A 10,527-nucleotide genomic window follows, 5' to 3' on the forward strand; every position below is an offset into this window, starting at 1 on the left:
ACCCAGAGCAACAGCTCTGGTGTGGGTAAACTCAGAACAACAGCTCTGGTGGCTGAATGAACTCAGACAACAGCTCTGGTGGCTGGATGAACTCAAGAACACAGCTCTGGTGGCTAGGAAGAACTCAGAAGCAAAGCTCTGGTGGCTGGTGAAACTCAGAACACAGCTCTGGTGGCTGGATGAACTCAGAACAACAGCTCTGGTGGCTGGATGAACTCAGAACAACAGCTCTGGTGGCTGGATGAACTCAGAACAACAGCTCTGGTGGCTGGGTAAACTCAGAACAACAGCTCTGGTGGCTGGATGAACTCGAACAAAGCTCTGTGGCTGGATGAACTCCAGAACAACAGCTCTGGTGGCTGGATGAACTCAGAACAACAGCTCTGGTGGCTGGCTGAACTCAGAACAACAGCTCTGGCTGTGCTGGATGAACTCATAACAAACAGCTCTGGTGGCGTGGATGAACCTCAGAACACACAGCTAGTTCCTGAAGTGGCGAGTGCCATGTCATAACAACTAGCTGCATTTCTCTGGGGTGGGTGAACTCAGAACAACACGACTCTTGGTGGCTGGTGAACTCAGAACAACAGCTGGGCCTGGGCTGGACACGTCGTGGCTGGAATGAACTCAGAACAACAGCTCTGGTGGCTTGGGTGACTCAGAGCAAAGCTTCTGGTGGCTGGGTAACTCAGAACAACAGCTCTGGTGGCTGGATGAACTCAGAACAACAGCTCTGGTGGCTGAGTGAACTCAGAACAACAGCTCTGGTGGCTGGGTGAACTCAGAACAACAGCTCTGGTGGCTGGGTAAACTCAGAACAACAGCTCTGGTGGCTGGTGAACTCAGACAACAGCTCTGGTGGCTGGATGAACTCAGAACAACAGCTCTGGTGGCTGGTGAACTCAGACCAACAGCTCTGGTGGCTCCCGGGTGAACTCCAAGAGCAAACAGTCTGGTCGGACTGATGAACTCAGAAACAGGCTCTGGTGGTGGTGAATCTCTAGGGCAACAAGCATCTGTTGGCTGGGTGAACTCAGGGAACACTCTTTCGGTGCTGGCTGAAACTCAGGGTAAAAACAGCTCTGAGTGGCCTGGGTGAACTCAGGGAAACAGCTCTGGTGGCTGGGTGAATGTACGGGCAACAGCTCTGGGTAGCTGGGTGAAACTCAGGGCAACAGCTCAACAGCTCTGGTGGCTGGATGAACTCAGAACAACAGCTCTGGTGGCTGGGTGAACTCAGGGCAACAGCTCTGTTGGCTGGGTGAACTCAGGGCAACAGCTCTGGTGGCTGGGTGAACTCAGGGCAACAGCTCTGGTGGCTGGGTGAACTCAGGGAAACAGCTCTGGTGGCTGGGTGAACTTAGGGCAACAGCTCTGGTAGCTGGGTGAACTCAGGGCAACAGCTCCATCACATGTTCTACCATACATCCCTAAGTCATCATGCACACTGCCTGCAGCACTGGCATAGCAGCACAGGCAAAACACACACACACACACACACACACACACACACACACACACACTTATGCTCATACAACCAAGTGTGCACACTCACAATGTGGGGCAGGTGCTCAAACTGAGAGAAAAAAAGTTACATGAGAGAAAAGAGACTAAAAATAAAATAAAAGGTAATTAATTGTAAATAAAAATGCCACCATTCAAAAGGGCACTTTTTTCATATGAGGGCAAAGGGACAGGTGCTCCAGCACCTCTAAAGCTCTATCTGGGCACGTGCCTGCAAACACATACACACAGATGGTATCGCATGCGCACAATCACACACACTGAGGAGTCACGCCCATAAGGCAGCGCAAGACCCGACCGACAACCGTCCATGTGTGAGATGATGTGGCCTGTGTGTCGGTGTGGGAGTGTAGGAACGCGGTAGTCCTACATATTTATATGTGAACATAGTAAGTGATAATTTTCTGTGACATTAAATACATACTCTCATGGGCAGCATGTACATTTTAGGTACAGCACATGTCTGACCTATATACAATCATAATCAGTGGTCATATTAAATCATGTCATGAATTAAATAAAGGACCCAGAAAGGCTAAATGCATTGTTTCGGTCTAGTTGTGTTGCGATATTCTTGCTTGTCACCGCATCGAAAACAGAATGAACGTCGCATTTTCACAAACCTATGGAGACGCGCATGAGGAATAAGGCTGTTTCTGTGTCTCTTCACAACTCGTCGACGCCCATTGATAACAACAAGACATTGGCCATTTACTATAAAGGCGTTTTACACCACCACTAGAGACACCTGTCATCAGCGCTGGATCTACTACTCTCATTCAATTTATACCATCGCCATTTGCATTAAGTGACAGAAATGTCATGTTGCACAGAATTCCATTGGCTGCGTATTAGCCATGCAAAATGCATGTGTTGAGTATCCTAGATGGATGAGGATAGGTATGAACGAATGACAAAATAACTACGACCATAGCCACAAATGCATGGGGTAACAGTGGGCTGCTCAGCATGCAATAAAACGAAACACAGAATAGAATAACAACAGCCCGTCATAGTTGTCCCCCTAATTCATATGCAATTTTCTCTACGTCGATATAAAATATTTAAATGTGTTATAACTCAGATATATCTGTGTATTATGCTGTTTTCATATTTCATAGTTCACCCTCCAGGATCAACACTAACCCGAGATATAATCGGTGACAGCAGTCCTGCCAGATTAGCCCGTAAACAAAGAAAAAAAAGGTCAGTCTTTTTTACGATAGTCCTAATCCGATTAAGATCTCTCTACTCATCTCCGAAACAGGGGCACGTGGACCCGCATGAGGTCCAAATCCTGCAGATAGAATCGATATTTTGTTTCTATGTGAAAAATATCACACCAGATTCTTGCAATCAATGCAAGGTGCACGCAGAAGCATATACCCACCGGCTCCTCCAGCATCCGTCCAGACAGTTTGACAATAAAGAGGAGAATAAAATCACGAAAAAAATAACTCACCTCGTGTTCTAAAGAAAAAGACGGAACGGGGTTGTGGATCGGGAGGGTCAAATTAAGTGATTGAAGAGAGAGAGCAGACAGAATAGTTTGTCAGAATCGGTAGAATCCGTGTCCGGACGGTGTGGCGCGTGGGGGTTTAGGCTGGATGCTGTCATCGTATTGGGATTGCTCTCGACCGCTTAATCCCCGGCCCTGAGCTCAGAAATAACCCATCCCCTCCCTTCGTCTTCTCCTCCCTTTATTTTCTCAGCCTCTCCTTCACATTCATCATTGTTCGCTCCCTCTCCGTCTGTTTTGAAGACCCCCCCTCACAACGCCAGTTTGATTGAAGGCGAGGGAGATCATGATTAACATTAAAACATTCAATAGATATGATATTACTGTATTAAGTGGGGGGGTCGTAAACAAATTAGAATTACAGTATATTGTAGCCTAATAAGCAATCATATAAAACAAACATAAAATATAATATTTACATTTTATTTACATTGTTATTCGTCTCTAAATATATATTTTAAATAGACTTATACTTAGATAAATTGGAAAGTCTTGAGTTAGTAGAAATTCCTCATAAATAAATTTGTATAGTTTTGCCCTTCGCCTATCGTAGAGTTTGTACCTCTACGGCCATTTAATTTACAGTAATCCTTCAAGCGTAATTTCCGGTTTAAACAGTCACATTTCCGCCATCAAGCACGCCTGTACTGAGAATCAAACCAAAGAGCAAGCGTAACACCAATTTGCAGGGAAATCGCAGCCATAAAATCACAACCAGCGCAGGGGTTGGGTGTAAAACCTTCACAGACCACGCCGGGATGTTCAAACTCGAGGGGTTAGGGCCGAAAATGGACCCAGAGGAGATGAAGAAAAAGATGCGACAGGACGTCATCTCGTCCGTGCGCAATTTCCTAATCTATATTGTCCTTCTCAGAGCCAGTAAGTATCGGCCTTCACATTCCTCTCGTTTTGCACATTTTCTCACAATATATTGTGTAATGCATGTGTCACTCAACTGGTCAGTGCTCAGACCAGAGAATGTACACAGAATCAATGACATCACCAGACATGACCTTCCACAGATCATCCAACAGGTAGTGACCCCAAAAAATGGTTCCCCTCTTTTGAAAGGGAGCCAACTATTCATGAAAATTAATGGCCATTAATATAGATAGCATCCCCGGGGTCTTCAATAGCACTTTTGACTGCAAACAATGTCTCAATCAAAAGTTAACATTTATGTATAATTTACTCTGCCTCCACAGCTCCATATATTTTGAAGAAGTTGGACAGCATTTGAGACCATCTACCTCTCCAGTATTCCCACACTCCATTTACTGCATCAAGCACAATGGACATAACGATGACAGGGGAACAAAGCTAAACACCATCATATGGATCCTATATGGAATACTTATTTATAGGCTTCAATGAAGACAGTGCGTTGTGTCCCACATAGCACTTGAACACTAAGTAGTTGTCAGTTGTAGTTTTCAAGATGTCCTCTGTTTTTGTTTACGGTTAGTGCTCAGTAACAGAAAAACATCTGATTGCATTTTGGTTTTGAGTGATACTGTACCTCCATTTGCAATGGTCCCTATCAATAAATTAGAGTGTTGTAATTGAACGTTTGAATTTTGTTGGTCATATGAATCACCTGCAATAAAGGGAAGACATGTTTAAATATTGATTGGATGTTCATATCATCAGGTATACCTAAATGTCTCCTGAAAAAGCAATGTCCAAACTGGCAAAAAAAACTTTAACAACTATAATTTATGGGTTTTGATATGAAGATATTCAGTGGATCATAAGGTATACACTATTCTGCAAAAGGGTGGTAGAGGATACTGTGTCAAATTTGCTACACACATTACTTGCCCCCTGGACTCCACATCATAAAGATACACAATATATATACTGAACACAAATATAAACGCAACATGTAAAGAATGGTTGGTCCCATTTTCCATGAGCTGAAATAAAATATCTCAGATATTTTCCATACACACAAAAGTATTATTTCTCACATTTTGTGCGCAAATTTGTTTACATCCCTGTAGGGTGAGCATTTCTCCTTTGCCAAGACAATCCATCCATCTGAAAGGTGTGGCATATCAAGAAGCTGATTAAACAGCATGATCATTACGCAGGTGCACCTTGAGCTGGGGACAATAAAAGGCCACTCTAAAATGTGCAATTTTGTCACACAACACAATGCCACAGATGTCTCAAGTTTTGAGGGAGTGTGCAATTGTCATGCTGACTGCAGGAATGTCCAACCGAGCTGTTGCCAGAGAATTTAATGTTAATTTCTCTACCATAAGCCGCCTCCAATATCCTTTTATTGAATTTGGCAGTACATCCAACCGGCCTCACAACCGCAGACCACGTGTAACCACGCCAGCCCAGGACCTCCACATCCAGCTTCTTCACCTGGGCTGTACCCATGCCCAGTCATGTGAAATGCATAGATTAGGGCCTAATTCATTTATTTCAATTGACTGATTTCCTTCTATGAAGTGTATCTTAGTAAAATCTTTGAAATTGTTGCATGTTTATATTTTTGTTCAGTATAGTGCGGAAGTAAAGCAGTCGTGCATTACCTGAATATCCCACAATGGGGGCGCTCTTGTCCTGTTTTTGAGGAGTACATCAGCATTCTGATCATAAAGTTGACGATTTCAAATGCTTTTTTTCTTTATTCAGATAATGTTGCATAATATTGTCTGATATATTAATAATAGTTGACGGATGGGATGCATATACGAATGAAGAGTGTGGTTAGGGTTAAAGTTAGTGTTATGTTTTAAGGGTAACTCTCAACCTCAATTTCAGCCTTTGCCCAATTTCTTTAAAAAAAAAAATGCATTCAAATGAGAAATTGTGGGTTACTCATAAATATTCATTTTGGGGGTGGGTAAACGTAGTTGTACCTGATCCCAACACTTTCTCACTAAAGTTTACCATAAATCCACCGCCACGCTCTGATAATAAAATGATGTGCATAATGAGCAAATACGGCTCTGGACAGTTAGTTAGGTTAGTTTACAGTGGTAAGGTGCCGAGTTCCTGACATCTATTGCCACTTGCGGGGTGCAAATTCGAATCCCCCACGGGTTGCAAAACAAATCTCACATTTATTGCACTATTGTGATTGTAAGAAAAGTGCAATCATCACCTTGAAAATAAAGATTAGGTGCTCAATTCGGTCCGCATTGCCGTGTTCACGCAGTAGCTCTTTTTCCAATGGTCAAATGAACTCACAGATTGGTCTTGAGTTCTGTATAAAAACCTACAACTACTACCAGGGCGACTCCTCTCACAGGTATGCTTTCACTTTTCACAATTAGAAGTGTGTAGGCACAGAATGAATATTGTAAATAAAGGAGAGAAAATAATAATATGTATCCCATGTGGGATTAGAATTCACAACCATTGGACTATCAGCCAACTGTTTTAGAGGACTGCGCCACCAATCAGTCATAACCGGTGGAAAAAATACGAGTTCAAATCACCATTATTGTCATCTATTGTTGCGATGGATGTAGCTACGAATGCATAATCCCCATAGCCAACATGTTTTTTTCTTCGTAAAAACATGGAGGTGTATGAAACAGTAAGAAAAAACGTTGAATTTGGTCATATGAGGAAATGTGCCTTAACTGCCTTTAATATGTAATGTCAGTAGTCTAGTCAAGGAAGCATCATGCAAAATACAGTATATTAGCACGTTCCTTTACCAAGACCATGGCCAAGTAAGGCGCACTGTCACCTGCTTTCAGTGGTTGACTTGGACTGAAATAGGTGCTGGTACTCATTTTGGTTGCGGTACTGTTTACATTTAGGTGCAGTAGAAAAAGGCACAGCAGTAGAACATGTACGGTGCTGGTACTCAGCTCTGGTGAGCTCCTGGCAAAGTCAAGCACTGCCTGCTTTTATAGTAAACCTTAATGTGGTACCATGCAGCTCACAGATACCCTGCAGATATAGAAGGGTATGTATTTCATACCGAATCCCTCCCTTGAGATGACGTAGAGGCACCTGTACGTCACGATTTCAATGGTAGAGTTGAACCACTAGGGGCAAAAACAGCTAAATTTACCTCTAAAAGACCAAAATATATCACTTTTGCAACGAACTGTCAAAATGAAGACCATAATTGACGTGTTTCACTATAACTAAGCCTTAAACATCTGTTTTTTGATTATAAAAAAAAAATCTTCATGAAAGTTAGTCTTTAAAGTCACATTTTAAGAAGATAAATTTTGAGATGGGCGGGGTTTATGACTTTGTGGCTGTGGTAACTAGTGACGACCGATGAGACCCCGCGTTCTTCCGTGTTTTTGTTAAGATTAGATGTTTGGGCCCGCCTCCTCCCAGTTTACTGTGACCCCATACATCTTTTGCAGGCTAAAGACTATTTTCAGGTAAAGTAAGCCAAATATTGTAGTTTTTTTTTGCGTTGATCGCTTTGTTACAATTTGAGAAGCTCGCTAGTTAGTGTATGTAGCTAACTGGGCCATTTTCATTCATTCAGCGAATGATACAAACGTAAAAGGAGGGCGGTACTGAACGAACGTGAGCCAGCTCTTCTGGTCTATATTTCAGGCACGAGCATGGGGACAGTGCAAGATGATATGCCGGTTTTCATACAATTAGTAACTAATATTTGCAAGGACAAATGTGATCTACAGTGTCAGACCTTTATACCAGTCAAATTAGTCCATAGACATTACATTTGCATTATAGTTTTTTGTTACTAGCATTGAGTCTATTGTATGGAAACTGGCCTGGGTGTAGTGCATTGAATGATCAGAATCTTTTTTGTCAGCTTGATCACTCAGTTTGACTATTCCTCATGTTCATCCTCAGGCAAAGATGGACTTCCCAGGTCACTTTGAGAACATCTTCCAGCAGCTGAACCACCAGCGTGTCAGTGGTCAGCTCTGTGACTGTGTGATCGTAGTGGGGGGCCAACACTTCAGAGCACACCGCTCTGTCCTGGCAGCCTGCAGTACACACTTCAGGGCCCTTCTGAATGCAGTGGAGGGGGATGGTGGAGGAGCCAGTGTGATGGAGCTGGATCTAGAGGTAGTGACTCCTGAGGCTTTCTCTGCCCTGCTGGACATGATCTACACCTCCACTCTCACTCTGGGGGCCTCCAACGTAATGGATGTGCTCCTGGCTGCCTCCCACCTGCACCTCAACACTGTGGTCAAGGCCTGCAAGCACCACCTCACCGCCCGCAGCTTCCCCACATCGCCCCCGCGTGGTTGGAGTTCGCCAGTGCAGCAGCAGCGGTTCAGCCATGCAGTGGACCAGCAGCACCTGAGGCAGTCTCCATGCCAGGCAGCAGCCATGGCCGGGGTCAACTCCAGGCAGCAGAGATCTGTCCTACTCCAGCAGCTGGGGCTCAGCCTGGTCACATCGGCCCTGGAAGGTAGCCTCGACGTTGGCGAGACTGAGTTGGATGCTAGCCAGGCTGGAGACAGGGACGGAGGGGATGGAGCAGATGGAAGCATGGAGCAACTGGCAGCTTTCTCAGGTCGGCGTCACCACAAACGCAAGAGCTCTTCTCCCCAAATGTTTCAGGAGGAGAGGCTGAACAGCAAGCAGAGTGGGTGCAGGCTGTCTGAGGGGAATCACGGGGAGGGCTACCCAAGGGTGTCCAGGAGTAATGGGGGTGAGGAGCTTCCCTCCCCTGACTCCCTGAAGACAGACGAGTGCCTCTGCCTGGAGAGGGAAAGTGCAGAGAAGCAGGAGGAGAAGTATGAAGGGACTTTACAAGAAGAGGTACAGCTGCCTAGCCAATCAGATAGTAATGTGGGAGGGACACGGGATAATGGGGGAGAGGATCACACAGAGGGTTCTCAGGTGGATGGAGGGATCATGTTTAAAGTGAAAGTGGGAGAAGAGGGAGAAGAGGAGGATCATAAGATGGATGTAGTTGTGAAGAGTGAGCAGGTGAACTCTTATCCAGACACACCAGGTGTGTCCAATTATCCTCCATTCCCATCCGAGGACACTGGTGATCATCAGGATGAGCCAGCAAATGATGAGAAAGACATACTCAGCCCGAAGGGAAATGACCCAAGCTCATCCAACCCCCAATCTAGCTCCAATCCTCAGACAGACACACACCCACTCCAAGACAACACGAATGGAGATGGGTTGTCTGATAATGAGGGCCTAGACAGCAACCAAGACCTGGGCCTTTCATGCATTCTCAACCCCAGGAGTCAGCTTGAGGCATTAGGAGAGGACAGTCTCCTTAACACCACCATCAGTGAGGCTCAGGCAGAAAGCAATGAGGCTGTTAGGTCACTTCAAAACTCAGAGGCAACAAACGCCTCCTCTTCCTCCTTTATGTTCCCAGTAACCTCGGTCCCCTTCCAGCAGCTCCTCAGTAGCGAGGGGCACAGTTTCAGTGATGGATTCATCCTCCAGTCCACCCAGACTCAGGATGTTCTGGGGGGCTTCTTGAGGGGTGTCAGGCCAGATGTAGGCACCTTGGGCAGCCTCAGTTTGAGCACATCCCTCTCCCGATCATCCAGGGCTGAGATGACCGGAGTTGGGGGTAGCTTAGGCCTGCCAGCTTACCGTCGCATCGCCCCAAAAGTGAACCCCAACTCTGAGGGCCAGATAGATGGACAACCCCAGGATCCTTCCTCCTCCTCCGGTCCAGCAGGGGGGGATACTGCTCCTCGCCCTGCCCTCACCAGAGCATCAGAGGACGTCCGTTCAAAGTGTAAGAAGGCCATGACGGAGCACAACGTCCTGGTAGTGGAGGGGGCAAGGAAATACGCCTGCCGGATCTGCTGTAAGACCTTCCTAAACCTGACTGACTGTAAGAAACACATCAGAGTCCACACAGGAGAAAAACCATACGCCTGCCTCAAGTGTGGCAAACGCTTCAGTCAGTCGTCCCATTTGTACAAACACTCTAAGACCACCTGTCTACGCTGGCAGAGCAGCCACCTGCCTGCCACGCTGCTCTGAGAGACAGGGAAATCAGGTGGAAACACTGTGAAAAATAGCCGGTGCTACTAGTCAGAAAGCTCATTGACAATTTCCATTTCAAAATGTTCTGCCATATCAGGGTTATGCTTGTCTGGTCATTGTTATAAATCTTGTTTAAGTAGACACTTTAATATTGATGTGAAAACAAATGTTGACTGTGTTGATGATTTTAGAAAGCACGTACAGAATGTACTGTAGTTTGTCTAGAAGATGACTACATGAAATGTGATGGTATCATCATAGAACAGAGAGAATGGAACTCTTTAAAATAATCTTTACACTACTCAGTAGGATCACTATTGAAGAGTGGTACAAATTAAACTACATTGGAACCAAACTGATCCCTGACCATCTTTTAAATGATCTATTCTAACTTTGTTCATTTACGCATGGATCTAGAATTCTTCTTATGGGGGAAATATGTTCACACATTTCTACATACTGTACAACATTTCTACTTTATTCAACAAAGCCAGAATGACAGACCATGTTAGAGGGAGGGATCAGCTGGTTTGAAACAA

The 10,527-nt window shown here is 45.0% G+C and overlaps 3 protein-coding genes across 4 annotated transcripts in view; 2 read left to right on the forward strand and 1 right to left on the reverse strand.

The window, feature by feature from the left end:
* The window catches only part of LOC111966995 (FERM and PDZ domain-containing protein 1-like), a 45,570-nt gene extending 42,271 nt beyond the window's left edge, over positions 1 to 3,299 (reverse strand). The window contains exon 1 of the mRNA XM_070445014.1: positions 2,987 to 3,299. The gene's annotated coding sequence lies outside the window, so the exon portion shown is untranslated. The remainder of the gene's footprint in view (positions 1 to 2,986) is intronic.
* Positions 3,300 to 3,657: 358 nt separating this feature from the next.
* On the forward strand, positions 3,658 to 4,610 carry LOC111966996 (mitochondrial import receptor subunit TOM5 homolog). The gene is made up of 2 exons (XM_023991908.2): positions 3,658 to 3,922; positions 4,249 to 4,610. The coding sequence occupies exons 1-2, from the start codon at positions 3,802 to 3,804 to the stop codon at positions 4,281 to 4,283; spliced, it is 156 nt and encodes a 51-aa protein (XP_023847676.1). The 5' UTR covers positions 3,658 to 3,801; the 3' UTR covers positions 4,284 to 4,610.
* Positions 4,611 to 6,152: 1,542 nt separating this feature from the next.
* On the forward strand, positions 6,153 to 10,343 carry LOC111967402 (zinc finger and BTB domain-containing protein 5). 2 transcript variants are annotated; one of them, XM_070444739.1, is made up of 2 exons: positions 6,153 to 6,311; positions 7,859 to 10,343. In XM_070444739.1, the coding sequence occupies exon 2, from the start codon at positions 7,865 to 7,867 to the stop codon at positions 9,983 to 9,985; it is 2,121 nt and encodes a 706-aa protein (XP_070300840.1). In that variant the 5' UTR covers positions 6,153 to 6,311; positions 7,859 to 7,864; the 3' UTR covers positions 9,986 to 10,343. The 2 variants fall into 2 exon arrangements, with proteins under 2 accessions (XP_070300840.1, XP_023848145.1); XM_023992377.3 differs by lacking the exon at positions 6,153 to 6,311 and adding an exon at positions 7,332 to 7,413.
* Positions 10,344 to 10,527: the final 184 nt, after the last annotated feature.

This window comes from Salvelinus sp. IW2-2015, linkage group LG8 (genome assembly GCF_002910315.2).
Source record: "Salvelinus sp. IW2-2015 linkage group LG8, ASM291031v2, whole genome shotgun sequence".
Classification (NCBI taxonomy): domain Eukaryota; kingdom Metazoa; phylum Chordata; class Actinopteri; order Salmoniformes; family Salmonidae; genus Salvelinus; species Salvelinus sp. IW2-2015.